The 24,035-nt window shown below is 31.9% G+C and overlaps 1 protein-coding gene across 1 annotated transcript in view; it reads left to right on the plus strand.

The window, feature by feature from the left end:
- LOC130442663 (uncharacterized) overlaps nucleotides 1-24,035 on the plus strand; it is a 45,937-nt gene that overhangs the window by 15,983 nt on the left and 5,919 nt on the right. The window contains exons 2-3 of the mRNA XM_056776977.1: nucleotides 21,239-21,310; nucleotides 22,197-22,462. Of these exons, the coding sequence (XP_056632955.1) occupies nucleotides 21,239-21,310; nucleotides 22,197-22,462 (338 nt within the window). The remainder of the gene's footprint in view (nucleotides 1-21,238; nucleotides 21,311-22,196; nucleotides 22,463-24,035) is intronic.

A 24,035-nucleotide genomic window follows, 5' to 3' on the forward strand; every position in this document is an offset into this window, starting at 1 on the left:
AGAAGTTATGATATCTAAATGTAGCAAATTTTGATATGCTTTTGAAATGGAAACATTATATTGTCTCCAAAGTCATGTAGACGTAGAAAATCAACTAATTTTGTGATACAGTTGCTGAAATACACTTCATAATCGACAGCTTCCCCCTTAATTGATCCACACAAAGTATGGATGTCCATCTTGTCGAAATCGTACACCAAGACCAGAACTTTATCAACGAATTTCGCCTTATCGTTCAACGGTGTGGAAGATATACCAGAAATTCTTAAAAACGGGCTCTGTTACCGACGCGTCGTGCTCAAACTTTATGATCTCAAAACTTAAGTAGCAACTCTCGTACATGCGATAGATAATTGATGAAAATTACATCAACCATCATCCATTTTATTAGTGTGCAGTAATTTTTGATGTTTTATTATTATTATCACAATTTGAACTCAGCTGAATCAAAGAGGATTCTTTGATTTGTTCAGGCTCAAGTTTAACATTGCTTCCGGTGCTATTCACCAGTTGAATCAATATTGGTGAAGTTGGTATCGGTAAGGCTTCTTGTATTTGCTCTTAAATATCTACTCCATCTTTTTTCTACCATGGATGACCATATTAATAGTCCTGTTCATTACCAGCAAGTCTATTCCAGCAAGTCCAGCATTCTAGTCATCGTCTAGGTGGCGTTCTTAACAAGTCTTGTCTCTTCCATTCTTTTTATAATGTTTCTTCCAGAATTTTCGTCTCAGTTCTGTATTCCCTTTTTGCTGTTCAATATCTTCATTCCGTATTCAGTCATGCAGAGTTTTTGTTTATGCTGGGTATGCAAGAATTTTTCCAGAAATTTGAGTCACTACCACTGTTCGTTATCTTAGTTTCAAAGACACGTTTTTTCCGCTCCAAAACATTTGAAATGATCCAATTCATCGATAATTTTTGAATCAATTCCCAACTTAAATCATCAATTTATTCACTATCAAATTAAATCTGATTCACATCTTCTTTAGTTTATGATTTAGTCCTTTTTCTCCCAATAATCCTAAAGCATCGTTTAATCTGATTCTGTCAAAAGTCTCGGTTATATCGACAAAGCACGGCACGACCTTCCAGTACAGTTTCTGTAAATGCTTCACAGCAGTATTTTTATTAATGGAAATGTTGTTTTTCCTCTAGTTTGGTATTTATTGTTTTACTTTGATGCTCTAAATACGGTTTGTATTTCGTTCTGCGATTTCTCCATCCGTATTCATCATCATCTACCCCGGCGCTTGTTCTATTCTTAAGGGATTTTGAAATGTTTTCAATCTTACTAACGAGTGGCAACACTGTTTTTGACAGATCGCGCGTTAATCGTGTCTCGTGTCAATGTCAAACTTGTCTAATTTGGTCTATAATTTAATCGTGAATGAATTTTACTACTGAGGTAATTATTTGGAAGCTTATGACTTGATGATATGATATGATAGGGATTTGGGTGTAAAAGCTTATAAGATTGAACATTTGGTGAATGGGGATCCACTTTTCTATCATTCTCATTTCTGGTTGAATGGATACGTCAAACAAGCAAAATTGACGTATCTGGAGTGAAGACCTGCTAGAATTATTGTCAAGAGCTACCAATGCATTCGAAAAAGTCACTGTTTGGTGTGGATTATGGGCTTTTTCATCCCAAAATGGAAGAATTGGTTATGCCTGATATGTGGTTTTAATAAAACGGTGCCAAATGCCACACGGTACGCGAAAGAATAGCCAAATTGAGAGCCGCCTTCAATAAACAGTTCTTCTCATATTTGGCCGCCTAGATCGTGTGATTTAACGCCTTTGGACTATTTCTTGTGGGGTTATGCTAAGGATAATGTCTACAGGTATAAACCAGCAACGATTGACGTACTGGAAGCCAAAATTGAAGCTTTTATTAGTGAAATACCGGCCGATATGTTGCGGAGAGTTTGCTAAAATTTGACCTTGAGCATGGGCTTTCTAAATCGGAGCCGCGGCCAACATTTGCATGAAATCATCTTCAAATATTGAATTATACTGATCGTTCTATCGATTCCAATGAATACTTCATCAATTTTAGCAAATTTTTTGTGGTTTTTCTTTCAAAATTCATATCCTACACCTCTGCCTTTAACTTCTCTATATTTATATAGATTTTTCAAGTATATTTACTCCTCTGGTGTGATTTTTCGAGGTTGTTCTTTCTTAATATTCACCAAATTCTTCTTTGACTTCCTTACATGTCTTTCTTTATGTTTTTTTTGTGAATTTTTCCCCTCGGTTTTTCTTTAGTGTTCTTAATCTTGCGCTTGGTCTGCTCTGTCTGCCTTAATTCTATTTTTATCTTATCACCTTTCACTTTTTCTCTCTCATTTTGTTCTCCATATCAGTTTGTTTTCTTTGTTTGTTAATTTTACTTCCTGATCATTTCCAAATATGGTTTAGCATTCACTCCAAACAAACTTGAGAAGTACGAAGCGTTCTTTCATCTATTTGGTACAGTTTTTCTTTGTAAACTTTGACATATGAAGATTCTTTTTATTTGTTCCGTTTTTGCCTAATCATCGCTTCATAAATATTACGTGTAATGGTAATAATGAGATATATAGATTAGTCCATTTCGCGAACTATTAGAAACATTTTTTCCTTGACATTTTAAACCGTGATCCTTTTAACTCTCAAATCCTCAACTGTTTTTTTAATGCATTTCTTATTCATACCACCACTATTACATATATATAAATAAGACAGTTTCATTTTATATTTAAAATGTGTGAGAAGGTCGCCTAGCTCTCATTTCGACATTTAAAATTAAATTGAAATCCGTGAACTTGCTTTTTATAATATCGAAGAAAAGACTGCGATTCAGAACATTTATATATAACAATATCCGTACTTGGTATTTATAAAGTAGTTTAGTATTTAGAGTTCAGTTGTGTTTACAAAAAAAATTCGGTATCCTATAAATCGAGTCGTGAAATTGATATTTCGAACGAAAAAGGCTCAGAAAAGTCACTGGATCATGATGAAAATCACTAGAAACTCTTCAAAAAATTTACAGACAGATCAATTTAGTGAAAAATCGCAATTGGAGGATGTGATAAGAGTCATAAAAACTCAAAAAGTGATAAATCGAGTCGTGAAATTGATATTTCGAACGAAAAAGGCTCAGAAAAGTCACTAGATCATGATGAAAATCACTAGAAACTCTTCAAAAAATTTACAGACAGATCAATTTAGTGAAAAATCGCAATTGGAGGATGTGATAAGAGTCATAAAAACTCAAAAAGTGATAAATCGAGTCGTGAAATTGATATTTCGAACGAAAAAGGCTCAGAAAAGTCACTAGATCATGATGAAAATCACTAGAAACTCTTCAAAAAATTTACAGACAGATCAATTTAGTGAAAAATCGCAATTGGAGGATGTGATAAGAGTCATAAAAACTCAAAAAGTGATAAATCGAGTCGTGAAATTGATATTTCGAACGAAAAAGGCTCAGAAAAGTCACTAGATCATGATGAAAATCACTAGAAACTCTTCAAAAAATTTACAGACAGATCAATTTAGTGAAAAATCGCAATTGGAGGATGTGATAAGAGTCATAAAAACTCAAAAAGTGATAAATCGAGTCGTGAAATTGATATTTCGAACGAAAAAGGCTCAGAAAAGTCACTGGATCATGATGAAAATCACTAGAAACTCTTCAAAAAATTTACAGACTGATCAATTTAGTGAAAAATCGCTATTGGAGGATGTGATAAGAGTCATAAAAACTCAAAAAGTGATAAATCGAGTCGTGAAATTGATATTTCGAACGAAAAAGGCTAAGAAAAGTCACTAGATCATGATGAAATTCACTAGAAACTCTTCAAAAAATTTACAGACAGATCAATTTAGTGAAAAATCGCAATTGGAGGATGTGATAAGAGTCATAAAAACTCAAAAAGTGATAAATCGAGTCGTGAAATTGATATTTCGAACGAAAAAGGCTCAGAAAAGTCACTAGATCATGATGAAATTCACTAGAAACTCTTCAAAAAATTTACAGACAGATCAATTTAGTGAAAAATCGCAATTGGAGGATGTGATAAGAGTCATAAAAACTCAAAAAGTGATAAATCGAGTCGTGAAATTGATATTTCGAACGAAAAAGGCTCAGAAAAGTCACTAGATCATGATGAAATTCACTAGAAACTCTTCAAAAAATTTACAGACAGATCAATTTAGTGAAAAATCGCAATTGGAGGATGTGTTAAGAGTCATAAAAACTCAAAAAGTGATAAATCGAGTCGTAAAATTGATATTTCGAACGAAAAAGACTCAGAAAAGTCACTAGATCATGATGAAAATCACTAGAAACTCTTCAAAAAATTTACAGACAGATCAATTTAGTGAAAAATCGCAATTGGAGGATGTGATAAGAGTCATAAAAACTCAAAAAGTGATAAATCGAGTCGTGAAATTGATATTTCGAACGAAAAAGGCTCAGAAAAGGCACTAGATCATGATGAAATTCACTAGAAACTCTTCAAAAAATTTACAGACAGATCAATTTAGTGAAAAATCGCAATTGGAGGATGTGATAAGAGTCATAAAAACTCAAAAAGTGATAAATCGAGTCGTGAAATTGATATTTCGAACGAAAAAGGCTCAGAAAAGTCAATAGAACATGATGAAATTCACTAGAAACTCTTCAAAAAATTTACAGACAGATCAATTTAGTGAAAAATCGCAATTGGAGGATGTGATAAGAGTCATAAAAATTCAAAAAGTGATAAATCGAGTCGTAAAATTGATATTTCGAACGAAAAAGGCTCAGAAAAGTCACTAGATCATGATGAAATTCACTAGAAACTCTTCAAAAAATTTACAGACAGATCAATTTAGTGAAAAATCGCAATTGGAGGATGTGATAAGAGTCATAAAAACTCAAAAAGTGATAAATCGAGTCGTGAAATTGATATTTCGAACGAAAAAGGCTCAGAAAAGGCACTAGATCATGATGAAATTCACTAGAAACTCTTCAAAAAATTTACAGACAGATCAATTTAGTGAAAAATCGCAATTGGAGGATGTGATAAGAGTCATAAAAACTCAAAAAGTGATAAATCGAGTCGTAAAATTGATATTTCGAACGAAAAAGGCTCAGAAAAGTCAATAGATCATGATGAAATTCACTAGAAACTCTTCAAAAAATTTACAGACAGATCAATTTAGTGAAAAATCGCAATTGGAGGATGTGATAAGAGTCATAAAAACTCAAAAAGTGATAAATCGAGTCGTAAAATTCGTATTTTCATCGGGATAGATAAAAAAAAATATTTATATCGAAGAATTCTTAGTCTACTATGGAACCAAACAAAATTTCAATGTCAAAATATTTTATTACTCGACATATTCTCCTCTTAATTTATTACCTTCTCATTGTACCAAAATTTCCGACCTTTTCAACTCTTTTTCAGTTGAGGAAAGAGATGATAGTCGGACGAAGCCAAATTTGGTGAATTAAGGGGGTGTTCTAGTTATTCAAACCCTAATCATGAATTTTTTGCATGGAAAAATGAGATTTGTATGCAGGGGCGTTGTCCTTGCAAAAACAAAACACTTTTGGATAGCTTTCCGCGTCTTTTTTCTTTAATTTTTTCCCGTAGAAGGGTCAGTAATGTCGAATAGTAATCTCCAGTTATTGTTCTACCCTTATCCAAAAATTGGGGATCCCAAAAAACTGAAACAAGAATTTTTCCAGCTGATTTTTGGACACGAAACTTCTTAGATCTTGGAGAACCAGAGTGTCGCCATTAAATCGATTGTTGCTCCACCTCCAGTTTCAATAGAAACCAACCCGGTTTTTGCTACCATTGAAATAACATCGATAGAAAATTGAATTTTATGAAGAAAATGTGGAATGAAGTTTTCTATTTAACTCAATAATTTCTGACTTATTCGCGATTGAAAATTTATAATAAAAACTTGTTTTTCAGCATTTTTTCACGATAAACTCGAAAATTACGCATTTTCTGGAAAAAATTATTCTTATCAAAATTGAAGCTTATAAAATAACAAAGAAATTAGTCGGTTTAAATTAAATTTTTTTAATAATATTCAGCAATTTATGAGTCACTGAAAACCAATTTTTGCATTTTCGGAAATTTAGGCTGAGATTTGAGCTCGAATAACGGAAAAACGATCAATTTTTCATAAAAAACTGTGATAAACATTTTTAAAATACTTTTTCAGACCTTTAAAATGAGCTTTTATAAAACCGTCTAGCATGAAAATTAAGCGAGTTATGACGAAAATAAGTTAAGTAACTCGAATTCGAAAAACTAAACCACGTTTTTCGACATTTTTTCACGAAAAACTCGAAAATTACGCATTTTCTGGAAAAAATTATTCCTATCAAAATTTAAGCTTATAAAAAAATAAATAAATTAGTCGGTTTAAATTGAATTTTTTTAATAATATTCAGCAATTTATGAGACACTTAAAACCAATTTTTGCATTTTCGGAAATTTATGCAGAGGTTTGAGCTCAAATAACAGAAAAACGATCAATTTTTCATAAAAAACTGTGATGAACATTTTTAAAATACTTTTTCAGACCTTTAAAATGAGCTTTTATAAAAACGTTTAGCCCGAAAATTAAGCGAGTTATGACGAAAATAAGTTAAGTAACTCGAATTCGAAAAACTAAACCACGTTTTTCGACATTTTTTCACGAAAAACTCGAAAATTACGCATTTTCTGGAAAAAATTATTCCTATCAAAATTGAAGCTTATAAAAAAATAAATAAATTAGTCGGTTTAAATTGAATTTTTTTAATAATATTCAGCAATTTATGAGTCACTTAAAACCAAATTTTTGTTTTTCGTAAATTTATGCAGAGATCAATTTTTCATAAAACATTGTAATAAACATTTTTAAAGTACTTTTTCAGACCTTTGAAATGAGCTTTTATAAAACCGTCTAGCCCGAAAATTAAGCGAGTTATGACGAAAATAAGTGAAGTAACTCGAATTCGAAAAACTAAACAACGTTTTTCGACATTTTTTCACGAAAAACTCGAAAATTACGCATTTTCTGGAAAAAATTATTCTAATCAAAATTGAAGCTTTTAAAAAAACAAAGAAATTAGTCAGTTTGAATTAAATTTTTTTAATAATATTCAGCAATTTATGAGTCACTGAAAACCAATTTTTGCATTTTCGGAAATTTATGCAGAGGTTTGAGCTCGAATAACGGAAAAACGATCAATTTTTCATAAAAAACTGTGATAAACATTTTTAAAGTACTTTTTCAGACCTTTAAAATGAGCTTTTATAAAACCGTCTAGCCCGAAAATTAAGCGAGTTATGACGAAAATAAGTGAAGTAACTCGAATTCGAAAAACTAAACAACGTTTTTCGACATTTTTTCACGAAAAACTCGAAAATTACGCATTTTCTGGAAAAAATTATTCTAATCAAAATTGAAGCTTTTAAAAAAACAAAGAAATTAGTCAGTTTGAATTAAATTTTTTTAATAATATTCAGCAATTTATGAGTCACTGAAAACCAATTTTTGCATTTTCGGAAATTTATGCAGAGGTTTGAGCTCGAATAACGGAAAAACGATCAATTTTTCATAAAAAACTGTGATAAACATTTTTAAAGTACTTTTTCAGACCTTTAAAATGAGCTTTTATAAAACCGTCTAGCCCGAAAATTAAGCGAGTTATGACGAAAATAAGTGAAGTAACTCGAATTCGAAAAACTAAACAACGTTTTTCGACATTTTTTCACGAAAAACTCGAAAATTACGCATTTTCTGGAAAAAATTATTCTAATCAAAATTGAAGCTTTTAAAAAAACAAAGAAATTAGTCAGTTTGAATTAAATTTTTTTAATAATATTCAGCAATTTATGAGTCACTGAAAACCAATTTTTGCATTTTCGGAAATTTATGCAGAGGTTTGAGCTCGAATAACGGAAAAACGATCAATTTTTCATAAAAAACTGTGATAAACATTTTTAAAGTACTTTTTCAGACCTTTAAAATGAGCTTTTATAAAACCGTCTAGCCCGAAAATTAAGCGAGTTATGACGAAAATAAGTGAAGTAACTCGAATTCGAAAAACTAAACAACGTTTTTCGACATTTTTTCACGAAAAACTCGAAAATTACGCATTTTCTGGAAAAAATTATTCTAATCAAAATTGAAGCTTTTAAAAAAACAAAGAAATTAGTCAGTTTGAATTAAATTTTTTTAATAATATTCAGCAATTTATGAGTCACTGAAAACCAATTTTTGCATTTTCGGAAATTTATGCAGAGGTTTGAGCTCGAATAACGGAAAAACGATCAATTTTTCATAAAACATTGTAATAAACATTTTTAAAGTACTTTTTCAGACCTTTAAAATGAGCTTTTATAAAAACGTCTAGCCCGAAAATTAAGCGAGTTATGACGAAAATAAGTGAAGTAACTCGAATTCGAAAAACTAAACAACGTTTTTCGACATTTTTTCACGAAAAACTCGAAAATTACGCATTTTCTGGAAAAAATTATTCTAATCAAAATTGAAGCTTTTAAAAAAACAAAGAAATTAGTCAGTTTGAATTAAATTTTTTTAATAATATTCAGCAATTCATGAGTCACTGAAAACCAATTTTTGCATTTTCGGAAATTTATGCAGAGGTTTGAGCTCGAATAACGGAAAAACGATCAACTTTTCATAAAAAACTGTGATAAATATTTTTAAAATACTTTTTCAGACCTTTAAAATGAGCTTTTATAAAACCGTCTAGCATGAAAATTAAGCGAGTTATGACGAAAATAAGTTAAGTAACTCGAATTCGAAAAACTAAACCACGTTTTTCGACATTTTTTCACGAAAAACTCGAAAATTACGCATTTTCTGGAAAAAATTATTCTTATCAAAATTGAAGCTTATAAAAAAACAAAGAAATTAATCAGTTTGAATTAAATTTTTTTAATAATATTCAGCAATTTATGAGTCACTGAAAACCAATTTTTGCATTTTCGGAAATTTATGCAGAGGTTTGAGCTCGAATAACGGAAAAACGATCAATTTTTCATAAAAAATTGTGATGAATATTTTTAAAATACTTTTTCAGACCTTTAAAATGAGCTTTTATAAAAACGTCTAGCCCGAAAATTAAGCGAGTTATGGTGAAAATAAGTTAAGTAACTCGAATTCGAAAAACTAAACCACGTTTTTTGACATTTTTTCACGAAAAACTCGAAAATTACGCATTTTCTGGAAAAACTTATTCTTATCAAAATTGAAGCTTATAAAAAAACAAAGAAATTAATCAGTTTGAATTAAATTTTTTTAATAATATTCAGCAATTTATGAGTCACTGAAAACCAATTTTTGCATTTTCGGAAATTTATGCAGAGGTTTGAGCTCAAATAACGGAAAAACGATCAATTTTTCATAAAAAACTGTGATAAACATTTTTAAAATACTTTTTCAGACCTTTAAAATGAGCTTTTATAAAACCGTCTAGCATGAAAATTAAGCGAGTTGTGACGAAAATAAGTTAAGTAACTCGAATTCGAAAAACTAAACCACGTTTTTCGACATTTTTTCACGAAAAACTCGAAAGTTACGCATTTTCTGGAAAAAATTATTCTTATCAAAATTGAAGCTTATAAAAAAACAAAGAAATTAATCAGTTTGAATTAAATTTTTTTAATAATATTCAGCAATTTATGAGTCACTGAAAACCAATTTTTGCATTTTCGGAAATTTATGCAGAGGTTTGAGCTCAAATAACGGAAAAACGATCAATTTTTCATAAAAAACTGTGATAAACATTTTTAAAATACTTTTTCAGACCTTTAAAATGAGCTTTTATAAAACCGTCTAGCATGAAAATTAAGCGAGTTATGACGAAAATAAGTTAAGTAACTCGAATTCGAAAAACTAAACCACGTTTTTCGACATTTTTTCACGAAAAACTCGAAAATTACGCATTTTCTGGAAAAAATTATTCCTATCAAAATTTAAGCTTATAAAAAAATAAATAAATTAGTCGGTTTAAATTGAATTTTTTTAATAATATTCAGCAATTTATGAGACACTTAAAACCAATTTTTGCATTTTCGGAAATTTATGCAGAGGTTTGAGCTCAAATAACAGAAAAACGATCAATTTTTCATAAAAAACTGTGATGAACATTTTTAAAATACTTTTTCAGACCTTTAAAATGAGCTTTTATAAAAACGTCTAGCCCGAAAATTAAGCGAGTTATGATGAAAATAAGTTAAGTAACTCGAATTCGAAAAACTAAACCACGTTTTTCGACATTTTTTCACGAAAAACTCGAAAATTACGCATTTTCTGAAAAAACTTATTCTTATCAAAATTGAAGCTTATAAAAAAACAAAGAAATTAATCAGTTTGAATTAAATTTTTTTAATAATATTCAGCAATTTATGAGTCACTGAAAACCAATTTTTGCATTTTCGGAAATTTATGCAGAGGTTTGAGCTCAAATAACGGAAAAACGATCAATTTTTCATAAAAAACTGTGATAAACATTTTTAAAATACTTTTTCAGACCTTTAAAATGAGCTTTTATAAAACCGTCTAGCATGAAAATTAAGCGAGTTATGACGAAAATAAGTTAAGTAACTCGAATTCGAAAAACTAAACCACGTTTTTCGACATTTTTTCACGAAAAACTCGAAAATTACGCATTTTCTGGAAAAAATTATTCTTATCAAAATTTAAGCTTATAAAAAAATAAATAAATTAGTCGGTTTAAATTGAATTTTTTTAATAATATTCAGCAATTTATGAGACACTTAAAACCAATTTTTGCATTTTCGGAAATTTATGCAGAGGTTTGAGCTCAAATAACAGAAAAACGATCAATTTTTCATAAAAAACTGTGATGAACATTTTTAAAATACTTTTTCAGACCTTTAAAATGAGCTTTTATAAAAACGTCTAGCCCGAAAATTAAGCGAGTTATGACGAAAATTAATTAAGTAACTCGAATTCGAAAAACTAAACCACGTTTTTCGACATTTTTTCACGAAAAACTCGAAAATTACGCATTTTCTGGAAAAACTTATTCCTATCAAAATTGAAGCTTATAAAAAAACAAAGAAATTAGTCAGTTTAAATTAAATTTTTTCAATAATATTCAGCAATTTATGAGTCACTGAAAACCAATTTTTGCATTTTCGGAAAATTATGCAGAGGTTTGAGCTCGAATAACGGAAAAACGATCAAATTTTCATAAAAAACTGTGATAAACATTTTTAAAATACTTTTTCAGACCTTTAAAATGAGATTTTATAAAACCATCTAGCCTGAAAATTAAGCGAGTTATGACGAAAATAAATTAAGTAACTCGAATTTGGGAAAAAATAAATTTGACACCACGTGCGGCAAAATTAAAATTAATCGTAGCCCACGAAAAATTATTTTTGTTTAAGCCCTAACAACACGTTCCAAAAGTTTAAATGGTTTGGAAAACGTATATTTTGAAAGAAAGTTGTTTAATGTAAAATTTTTTCAAAATATCTCAAAAACTATTGGATCAACGAAAAAATTTTGTTGTAACTAAAATTAAAGTATTGTTTAAATACTAAGGGAGAGTCTTTTTTACCCTTTAACATCAAAACTCTCTGGAAAAAAGGGTTGCAACTCTCATGGTTTCAAGAATATCGATAAATGCCTTTAAAATTGCGAGGCTTCGATCGATTTTAAGCTTGAATGGTTTGTACTAAACAATTTGCAGTGTATATAACATTTCGGTTTGACTCTCAGAGTGTATTTAAAGTTTATTTATATCCAATTGGGTACCACCTAACACAACAATTACTTTATTCATTAGCAAACTTTCTCACACATTAATTAAAATTATTATTAGTATTAGACGTATTTGAATCAAACCGTGAGTTTAGATAGAAATGATTATTATATTTTGGTTACGAACAATTAGTATAATACAATGATTCATTATTTTTCCCATTACGAAGCTGTATGACCAAAAATATCACCACTAATCACATTAAAGTTCTTGATATAGTAGATCCAGGTCAACTACATTCGAAGGTCGATTACGTCCGCTTTTTATTGGCTTATTTCAATTATTAATTAGTTAAGTGGCAAAAATTTAATTTTAGACAAATTAAGATATAAAAACCCTACTTGAAATTGGCTATTTACAGGATTCCCCAGGAAGTACATGCCATGGAAGTAGAGGATTATTTATTCGATAAAAACCTTCTTATAAATGATACTTAGAGTTCCTGCAAAATTATTTCCCGCTGATATTCCTCCAAACATTCGTAGAAACTTGTTAATGCACGATGGAGTCTCTCTCAATGGGTCGGGGGGTCCATTTTCGAGGCCACCGCGTTCCCCGCAATCAAAACTCGATATATGCAACACCGGTTGATACAAATAACAAAATAATCGATAGAATAAACTTCCATTGAGGCAGATTCTCTTCCAAATATCCTCCGTAGACTCTGGAAGTATGTGAAAATGCAATTCGAACATTTATAATCATTTTTTTTTATTAAATTAGACATGTTTGATTGTGTTTTAATACCTCCTGTAAGTAAAAAATTACAATTTATGATAATTTTTTTCAGAATGTCACTTTATGGCGAACGGTTCTGATTTCTAAACTTTGAATGCCCGTAACTCAGAAACGACGCATCATATGAGGATTTTTTTCATGTTACAGCACTATATGTCTCTAAATAAGAAATGGGGGAGAGTGGGAACTTGGATAAGAAAAAATTCCTGTCCGATTCCGTTAATTCGATTTTAATCGATTGTTTGAGATAACTTGGTTATCGAAACGCGCTTCGAACAGTGTAGTTGTGGTGTAGTGGTGGTGTAAACAGTGTATTCAGTACCATATTTTACCAATTTTAAACGAAAAAATTATTAAAAAAAATGAGAAATTCGGCAAATTACAAGCGGGTGAAGTGGGGACTACAAAATGCACCCCAGTTGACATTATTCCAGCTTTTTTAGTGATCTGAGAGAGAAAATTTCGAAAAACTTTATTAAAAATACTACAAATTGAATTTTCTTAGAATTCAAGGCAGACGCTCTAGAGAGAAATAAAAAGAAGATTTCTATCCAATTTCAAAGAAAAATGGTTCGGTAGAACTTGAGATATCATGCCAACAACTGACTGATTAATAATACCCCCCATTAAATTTGTTTTTATATTAATTTATATCGAGAATGATAATTCATAATTTATATATTTATACATTTTTTCTTTTACAATTAATACACATTTAATTAACATATTTCGTATTGCTGGACAAAAGTTGTTTCGAATAACATCAAGTTTTGTAAAAATCTGTTAACCAGAATGGAATTTATTTATTCCCACTCTCCCCCAACTCCAACTTTGCGGAGTTAAAAATTCGTGCGTCGCTTAATTAAATGAATTTCAAAAAACTTGGTTTTCTAATTTTATATTTTCAAATACACCAAACAAATTTTGAAAATAGGGGGCCTGAGATATGGCGTTTTTAATTGCCCACCCGGTACGCACAATTTGGCGTACATACGAGGGCTTTTCGAAAACTACAACTACCATTTTTTCTTTACCAAAAAAATAGATCAAAATCAACGTTATAACGCTTACAATAATTGCTTTGAGATATTTTTGGCTGGAGATTTTTGAGCACGAGCGTGCGATTTGAGTTGATTTATATTTTTTTCTAGTGCATATTAAGATCTGAAAATTTCCAAAAAACTACTATGATTTCAGAAAAAGGAAATTAAAAACTTTGTCACTCAAATTTGCATTGGTATGTAAAAAGTTTCGGTACCGCGTGAAAAATTTTCTAAAATTTCGATCGGAAAATCCTTTGGGAAACTTAGACTGGTCTATTTTCTTTCAAAATATGCTCTAGTATACGGCATTAAATTTTCATCAAAATATAACGAGTTATAGCGAGTTTTGGTTAAAAACTGGATTTTGACCGATTTTAGATAAAAATAAATATCAATTCGTATTCAGCGACCTCAAAAATATGAGGATAGACCAATTTTTAGCCACTAGGACGAAGTTGGTCGGTAAATTGAAAAAAAAATTGAGATAAATTGAGTTTAGAGATAGAGACACTTATTCATAATTGGATGTAGCTTAATTATTTGTCAGAATATTCTGGATCAATACACTTTTGGATACGTTTGCACCAACTTTCGAAGCATTTTTTCCATTTAAACTGAGGTACCTCAAAAATATGTGATTTGAATACATCAACCGATTCTTTAGGCGTAAAAAAACGTTGACGTCGCAATTTATTTTTGAACTACGGAAATAAGAATCTAACCTAATCAAATCAATGTTTTGACTGTTGTGTATGAACTCGAACTGTCAAAGTGAAGGACGATTCGTATTCTACTCAAACACTTCTGGCAAACAAATCCTGATGTACCAATCAGTTGCTCTAACACAACGACAATTTTTTCACGTTCACCATTATAAACGTCAAATTTGACATATTCATATCAACGTTGCCATATCTCAAAACTAAAGTAGCAGCTCGCGTATACCAGCAGCGTGTTTTATTGATCCCGTCGCTTTTGTTGAGTTGTTTATCAATCACTCTGTATATGATGATACTTGAGAGACCTCGGTGACATTAACTGAGAAATATTTAGCAATGACATCGAAGATTAAGATGACTCGAACGGAATTCGGCATGACACAAGATTCCAATCGTAAGAAAGGTCGCAATATTTAAATATAAATCTTTCACGAAACAAAGATAATAAATATTTATATCCACTTCTATCTCGATCTGTTGTTTTTTATGGCGCTTTGTTTAAATGAGGCGATACACTTTTTTGGTTATGTAAATACGCCTACGCAATGTGAACGCTTGTGACCCACAATAGAAAGAAAGGAAATCACGAAGAAGATCCTTCTAAATATATCCATTTACTTTATTGAATAAGATATAATGTTGTTACACAATTTTTTTTGTTAGTTTCTGTTGTAGAAGTTTGTTGCCACCACAAATAATATCGATTCCACTTTGGAATCCACGGTCTATCCTATCCACATGTAGGCTCTAGTTTACCTTCAGTCTCTGAAGACGACAACTTGGTTAGACAGTGTAATTTTGAGTCCTGGTTAATATCACCAACGGCTCCACGAATTCAAACTTCCAGTACATACTTCCTTCCCAATGTTATCAAATACTCTTTGCAGAGCCTCGAAGAATCCTTGGTTTCGTTGTCATGCTGGAAGATAATTATCCTGCCAAGCAAACGCTGACCAGAACTCACTATATTTTCCTTCTTCTATTTCTGAAATCCCTTCAATTTTCACTAGGTCTCTAGTCGATTTTCCTCCAAAACATCCCCAAACCATCTACAAGCCTACGCCATAAACACTATTCTGTTAGATCCAATAACTTCCCGTTCTTCATGGGTCCAATTTCATGTTCTTCAGTCTACTACAAACTCTTATTTCATTTTGACGTCTTAGAAGAGGTTTATCCATTGCCATCCGTCCATAAAGGCCAGCATCTTTTCACTGTAGGACTACTCGACGGCAGATCGGTAGATTTATCGATCTGAGCTGCTTTCTCTGGTGTCGTGAGTCGTTTATCTTCAGCGATTTTGGTTTTTCGATCGCCAAAGCTCCTGGTGGATGCAAAATGTTCACGTTGTGGTACAGGGTACGTTGAGGTACTTTCATTTCGGTGGAATTGGTTATTTTTACTTAAACTATGAAGACTTGCGGTTAAAGCACGAGTTTCGACCGATTGGTTTTTGGTATTAGTCATTTAAAAACTTTCGAGTCTGAATTTTCGAGAATGAAAACACTTTCTCCAACAAAAATATGTCTTTTTCCAAAAAGTATGGATCATTTCACTTTCTTGCGTTTCATAGGGACTAAATCACAATAATTTGACAACGTTTCGACCATAAATTGATAATACCAGAAAGTTTTGCGAATAATAATAGAAAACTAAATATAATCAACAAACATTCCTCGAATTTCGATTTCATTTTGGTCTTCAAATGATTAAGCTAGGTTGCGTTTCACATAAAAAAATCCGGTGGTGTTAGGTGCGGGCTTCTAGGCGGCCAAACAATGTCACCTCAGCGAGACATCGGTTACCCAGCAAACGTCTGGTTTACGATGGCCAAATAGGCATTAGAAGTATGACATATCGCGCCATCTTGTTGAAACCACGTCGTACGATTATAGGCTTCAAATTGTTGCAGTTAAAATCCCTTAGGCTTCTGATTGAGAGTCGAACCAGTAGCTTCTAGCTTTCAGACACATCGTACGTCTTTTGGCCCACCCTGTATTAAAGATAAATTAGTTGAAGTGTAATATTTTGACGTTTAATGAATGAATTATAGGGTGGGCAATAACTTATGAAGTATATTGTCCCCGATGTCATATTTTGGGCTCTGCTTCGATTTCTTTTTTTTGTTGATGATGATTAGGAGGTTTTTTTGTTGAAAAATGACAAAATGAAACGTTATTTCAAAGTGAATTCGTGATAGAGCAAAGAGAAAGTTTTTTTTTTCGCCATCAAAGTACAATCAATATAAATCATGATATTAAATTTTGACGGTTAGATGGCTGATATTGATAAAAAGAAATTAGCTTCAAAATGCATTACCGGATATCGGGCTACTGTTTCAAACACGATTCGAATATTATTTAACGTTATTATAATCACGTGATACCGGTTTTAATAGATCTTTCGTTTGAACGTTTTTAATTTCACGTTTTGTTTGTTTTCAACGAGAAAAATTTTCTACGACTATAATTATTTCTATTAATCGAATTGTTTCGTTAGCTTAGTCGTGTTTTCGTTTCGTTTGATTACAGTAATTAAAATTTTGCGGTGAAACACGTATTTATGTATCGAAAAGCGGTGGATAATAACAGATTTTATATTTTAACATTTTTCGTTTTTATTTACACTCTTTTTATTCGCGGGGCGTCTCTTATTTTCTTAAATTATTCGCACACTATACACTATTGATAATACTTCACTTATAAATATCACTTCACTAATTTTTTCTATTCACTACAACTATTTATTCAAAACTAATCGCGTTTACGTAAATTGAAGGTTCTACGAAGTTCTAGAACAAAAATAAACAGAAGAAAATAAATAAATAGACTTTCCTAGAAATTATTCAGAAGTAATACTAGAAATAAACCGTCTGCTACTAAAAAAATTATATACAAATAGCTGGATAGAGAACCATTTTGTGAACTTGTTGTATTGAATTTATAAAAGTTTGTATAGAAAAAGAATCAGTGGCGAATTTTAAGTATCGCTTCATGGTACATATAGTAGGAACGCTGAGGGTCTTCCATCACGTGACTTAACCTACGTAACCTACAAAACGCGAGTCTGACAGTGTAATTTTGAGTGTTGGTGTACGGGTGGTGTAAAAACCTTAACTATTAACTTGACTCTAACAAGGTCTTCTTCTTTTTCTTCTTCTTCATCGCGCGTTAGGAGTGTTTGCATCAATGGTTGCCTAGCTGCAGCTGGGATGATGAAGACAAGCTTTCATATTATCTTGTAGGTGGTCGATGTGGTGATCAAGATGTTTTTTGCGGTCAAATAATGTGGGTCCCGCTATTGATCTCAGCGTTCGCATTTCAGTAATTCTTAAAATCCGTTTAGTTACGGTGTCCTCTGCTCTGGTCTCTATGGCGTCTGCCATTAAGGTCATAGTGTAATAATTTCATAAATTCGCACATTATCCTTGCCAAGGTCGTAAGGATATTAAAAATATTTCCATAATTATACAATTTATTTGATTACGAAATTATTTATTTATGTTTTTAGATTGCGTTTGAATACAAAATTCGATTTATAAGAAACTACGAATAATAATTTCCCAAATTCCAAATATTTGTAATTGTCAAAGGTCAAAGGTAAGTTGTATTGGAAATTTTACTGAAATCTTTCCAGTTAAAAGTGAATTATCAATGATTTCATGTTTTAGCTACCTTCAATGTAACTTTTTATGCATTTAATTCATAAGTTTGAGGTTATGTTTACTCCAGTATCCAGAACCTTGGAGTTGGTGTATTTTTAGCGTGACCTTGAGCGCTTTACACGCTCAAATACACTTATTTGGTGTCGATAATTCAGTTTTAATTCGAGATGGATTGAAATCCACAACGAAGACTTCTCCAATAGTACACGTGCGTTCTTTTGGACGTTTCTTTTTTACTTCTCCACTATTCTTCCTCTCTATAAGATAAAATTGAACTGTAGACAGAAAATTTTGGATGAAATAAAAAAAATTGATGCAATTCTTTGGAATTATGATTTATTATAATTATTTCACTTTATTAACACTTTTGTTAACAAGTTTTTGTGTGGATTTGACAAAATTTTCTTGATATGATCTCATCATTTAATGTGAGTAGGATGGATTTGTACAAATATTTGTCTAAACTTGTTTACATCAATGGAAATACCTAATCCTGATACCAGTCACTCATTTTGCGACAGAAAAATAATGATTAATTATTTAAAAATACATACAATGGACAGGTTATTTGATAATTACACCTCGAGATGCTAATAAATATCCGTAGAGATGGGAACTTCCATTTAAATTAAACTTCTGTTTAAATTGAACAACTTACGATTGATTTGAATTAGGCAAGTACGAAACACCCTGTATGAGAAAATTTACGGCTTGGGGTTTGCACTATTATCGCTAATAGTTTTTTTTTATGCCACGACTATAATTTATGAACTCAACAATGTTATAATTTATTGTAAATAATATCTTAAAATTGAAATAACCTCAAACATGTCCGACTAAAACATCGTCAAGTCCTGTCAATTGTCAAAATGAAATTGTCATTCAGTGGCACCAACCCACTACAAAAAATTACCCATAAACGTCCATTCATTTTTAGATTAGGTCTTTTCAAGACAGTTTTTCACTGTCGATTTGTGTTTTTTCCATATTTCAAAACCACATTTACTTTTAGTAAAAACTCGATATAATTTATTGTAAATAATATCTTAAAATTGAAATAACCTCAAACATGTCCGACTAAAACATCGTCAAGTCCTGTCAACTGTCAAAACGAAACTGTTATTCAGGGGCACCAACCCACTACAGAAAATTACCCATAAACGTCCATTCATTTTTAGATTAGGTCTTTTCAAAACAGTTTTTTACTGTCGATTTGTGTTTTTTCCATATTTCAAAACCACATTTACTCTCTCTAAAAACTCGTTATTTACTTTTAGTAAAAACATGAAAAATGAATAGTCAATAATTTGAATATTCTCTCGGCAGTGAGCTCTACTGTTTAGTCTTGCAAAAAAGGCGCTTTAGACTGTTATAGAGTTGGTGAATTTAGTTCCTGGGATTTCATATTAAAACAGAAACGAAAAAGCCTTTTTTTTAAAAAAAAATATATTTTGTTTGTGACAAAGTTATGTAGCACTCTGTATACTTCGAGATAATTTCAAAATATGCAACTTAAAGTCACCCATTATTTTTCCCCTATAACTTATTTTGATATATCTTAAAATAAATAAAATAAGTTTGTTGTAAGATTGAAACACACTGTATATTCCGTTTGAGTCACGAATCTGTCGAATGGAAATCACAAATGACAATTTCTTTTTCGACAAAGTATGAGTAATGAATTTACTCCAAATCAATCGAGTTTTATTTCTAATAATAAAAGTTATATTTGAAATTCGAATTTATACCAATTTTTCTTATATTTAATCCAATTTTTGTATTATATTTAATGTGGGCAGCATAAAACACTAATTAAATATGTAAATGATGATCATGAGTGAATTTTTATGGTGTGTCTGGGTGTTGTATGAACAGTTATCCAATGGTTTGATATACCTACTCACTTATATGACTTCCTACACATGTTAATTTACACATCCCACTAATAAAATACGTATATTTTCGATATTTGAAATAATATCAAATGTATTCAACAGATTCGTGGAAAAATTCGTAGACAAACACAGAATAAATCTTTTTTATTTATAGAATTTGTTATATTATTATTATTTATGTAAATAATCCCACTATCTGAAAACTAGGTGCAGCTCGTGACCAATGGCTAACAATCCGTAACTTTTCCAGGGACAACCTGTACAATCCAAAAATAAACTTTTCAATCGACTTTTCAACAAAAATGTACTTTATGTTTAACTCGATAAAATTTATGGTTTAGAAGATATGTAGATTTTTAGATCGTTCGCCATAAAGAAACATTCCGACGAAAATTATCATAAATTGTGATTATTTATTGAAAATACTCAAACTTAAACATTTCTAATAAGGAAAAAATTGAAATGTAGAAAAATTCAGTTGGTCAACTTACAAATTATATAAAAACTAAAAGAAAAACTACAATAAATAAATAAATAAATAAATGGAGGAGGTGCTACAGAGGACTGATATTGATCAAATATTTTTTCATGCGAAGATAAAGTTCAAGAGAATGAATCCTATTGATCTCCAGTAGTGCCTGCTGCGTGGAGATGCCTGTGGATATTCTGTAGGTTGTAATATTCGAGAAAAACGTGCTGATTGCACTTCTCCAAAGAAAGAACGTTCTAGGCGTTCGTAGGCGAACTTGGTGTTCATGAGACACGCCAACTTGTCGAGTAGATTTTGCAGAAACTGCTTTTGGTGGGAATATGTTTGAAAGAGTATCTGCCGTGGTAGTACCGGTCGGAAAACTTTTTTCTATGCTCTAAGTACTCCAAGCTTCTGGTCAACTCTGGATCGTCTTCAAGTCGAATTGCTCGCTTCTGTATTGAGTCCAGTATCCTCAACCTTGAAAGGCAAACTCCAAATGTGTGAATAATTCTCCAAAGATTAACGAATCTGGACCTTTTAGTGGATTAGAAGCTATCTTAAATAGGGCTCCCAGTTCTTGTGAAGCTACCTTAGCGAATTAGGTCACGTGACTATGTCATGACGTATTGCTCTCAACATCAATACCCAAGAAGCGAATTTGCGGTGGTGGTGATATTTTATGTTCAGATAGGACCCAATCCTGAGCCGATGTGTTACTTAAAAACCAAAATTGATGGGTGGTAGAATCTTATCAATACGATTGGGGGTATTCCATCTGGGCCAGTGTCCTTATTGGTGTCCAAGCCAACAGTAATTCTGTTTGTACTTAAACTAGAATTATTTTCTTTCAGTTTTTTTTTCACGCAAAATATTTCATTGCTTTCAGATCCCCAAAACTTCGTTTTCTTGCGATGGCAGACCTTCTGGCTATTACGCAGATGTGACCACAGGATGTCAGGTAAATAATTATCATTTTAAAAGAAAAAAATTATATAAATTGTAAAAACTTCATCATCACGTTGATGCCAGGAGACTTTCTACTTTCTTGAGATCGCGCTGACCATTTCCAGCAATGCTAGTGCTTGTTCTTAACCTCAATGGAGATGGGTGTTATCTATTGGACTCATTAATGGGGAAAATCAACGAAGATCTGCAATAGCGACTCAATTTTCCCTAACCAGCTCTTAATATAGACCGAGACGGTAAACCAAGGACAGAAAGACCTCCAAAAAGATGAATGGATTCATGGACATCAACATCTCAAGTATGTCAAACGCTAGGACTAAGCCCTAAGTTTGGACCAATGGTAGCCTAGCTGCACTTGGGATGATGAAAACCAGCTTTCACACCATCTTGTAGGTGGTCGTCCTGATGGTCGGGGTGTATTACAATTTTTGCCAACCTGTAATCTCCCAATCTGTCCACGTGGTCTCTCCATTCTCTTCGTCGATTTCTCGTCCATCTCACTACATCCTGGATGTCACACATCTCCCTTACTTCATCATTTCTCTTACAGTAGCCTTTGTAAGTTATCTTAGTCTTCTGAAATGATCACTGCGTCTTCAGCATGACATACTTTTTGCATTTCTTCATTTCCCATCCGGAATCCTCTTCCAGCTTGCTCTATTTCCTCTATAATCTCATCTATTATGATGCTGAGGCTGTCTCCTAGTCTGATACCGGTCGTCATTATCCGTAGGTTTCTTCTCTTCAATAGAGTTGTGACGACCTTCAATCGTACCTTATCAAACGCTTGGGCGAGATCGATGAAGTACATCTTGTAATTGTATACGAAGTATGAATTTCTCCATCATAACTCTATTAGGAAATGTTTAAATTTTCAGGTTTATCATATGTGTGACGGTCTAGGTAGGAAGTTCAGTTACACATGTCCGAACGCCACACTTTTCCAACAACGCATGTTGATATGCGACCATTGGTATATGGTAAACTGCAGCAGAGCTACCCAAGATTACAGCGCTAACCTACTCATCGGTCAAAGAAACAAACCTTTCCTGGATAATGTTGGATCAAATACATTTTCTAGAACTCCCAGACCCGATTTATTGGATGCACCATCTAATTTCACGGAATTAAATATTGTTTACAGGTTAGTACTTGAAAATAAATGATTTTTAAGATGAAAATCATCGGAACTTCCTTCAATTCACCAGCTTCCTGGAAGGTGATTCTAATGTGCCCGAAAGAACAAAAAAAAAATGCACCAGAATCTGCTTTGTAGCTTCCAAATCATTATGAGTATTTTAAGCTTGTTAATTATATCCGTGCACCAGCATTTGTTTGCCGGAAGTGTTTAAAAAAATCAGGGAGACCAATCATAGAAGACGAATCATTCTGCACCAGGACTATGTGAGTTTTCACACACCAAAATATCGAATTGATAGTTCATCCACCGTACAGAACATAAATTTCGAAATCAACGTTTTTCTATACATGAAGAAGCAGTTGGTGTGGTCAAATCACGTGTTTTGGGTGGGCTAGACCTTAAAAATCATTTTGTAAATCTGAAAATACTATCTACCTCAAAATTTGGGGCTTCTCTCCATTGGATGGTCGATTGGATGCATCAAAAATCTTTTAAACTCCTAGTTTCGCTTTTTTTCACTTAGTTACCGTTTTTTGTTTTCTCCCATCTCTATTCTTTTAACTTTAACTAAGTACCCAAGTCGTTTTATGTGTCAGCCAACAACATTTTTGAGAGGGGTCAGTAATAATATAATAATTAGACGAAAAGAACTCGAGAGTTATTTAAAAGACGCAAAGAAGACGGATCGCTTGAATCTCAGAGTTAGACTTGTGGATGAAACATTATTTTATGTCGTTACGCTTAAATTTTCATTGTTGTTTTAAAACAGTCGATGGAAACATCTTTGTGAACATCCAGCTGTATAATGTCCAAATTTTCAATTAATATGCGATGTACCACACTTTTTGGAATGCTTATTGTGTCTGCTAGCTCACCCAGTACCACTTTGGGGATTTTCTTCAACATTTCTGGAGTCGTCACCTCATTTGGTCGACCTCTACGATGCTGGTCTTTGCAGGTTGTACAGTCTCGTTTAAACTGTACTACCGAATATTTCACTGTTGTTAATGAAGGAAAAGTCTCACTTAGAGTGGAATCTAGGTCCTCTAGGTCAGGCTAGGTACTTCTAGGACCATCCTCTAGTCCAGAACTAAATTAGATGTACAATAGGCTACAGCTTGATGTTTGAACGTTCAAATTTAATTATATTTTTCTTTGAAACTTTTTTATTTCTTTTAGATTGTTTCTCCACCATACCTGGCTGGTTATATCGTCCTTCTCTAGTGTCAGCCTCTAAAGTATTAATATCGTTTATTTCATCTCCTCCATTATCCTCCAAATGCTTGTCTATCCTCTGCAATATTTTCGGCAAGATGCAGTCTCATATTTATCAAGAATTTTCCATACCTTGTTTGAATTATTTCATACCAACCAGCTTCGGAAACTTTCGTCAAAATACTGTACAATATAATTACAGCATTTTGCGTTTTTATTTAACCATCCTGTATCTTTCAATAAGATTTATGACCGACTACCTACTTCACGAAACGTCGGGTTCATTCCACCTACAGTATTTGTATAAGAAAAGAAAAACTTACATAATCTATTGTAAAATAACGAATAGTTGATTGTACTA

Source organism: Diorhabda sublineata, chromosome 4 (assembly GCF_026230105.1).
Source record: "Diorhabda sublineata isolate icDioSubl1.1 chromosome 4, icDioSubl1.1, whole genome shotgun sequence".
In the NCBI taxonomy this organism is placed as follows: Eukaryota; Metazoa; Arthropoda; class Insecta; order Coleoptera; family Chrysomelidae; genus Diorhabda; species Diorhabda sublineata.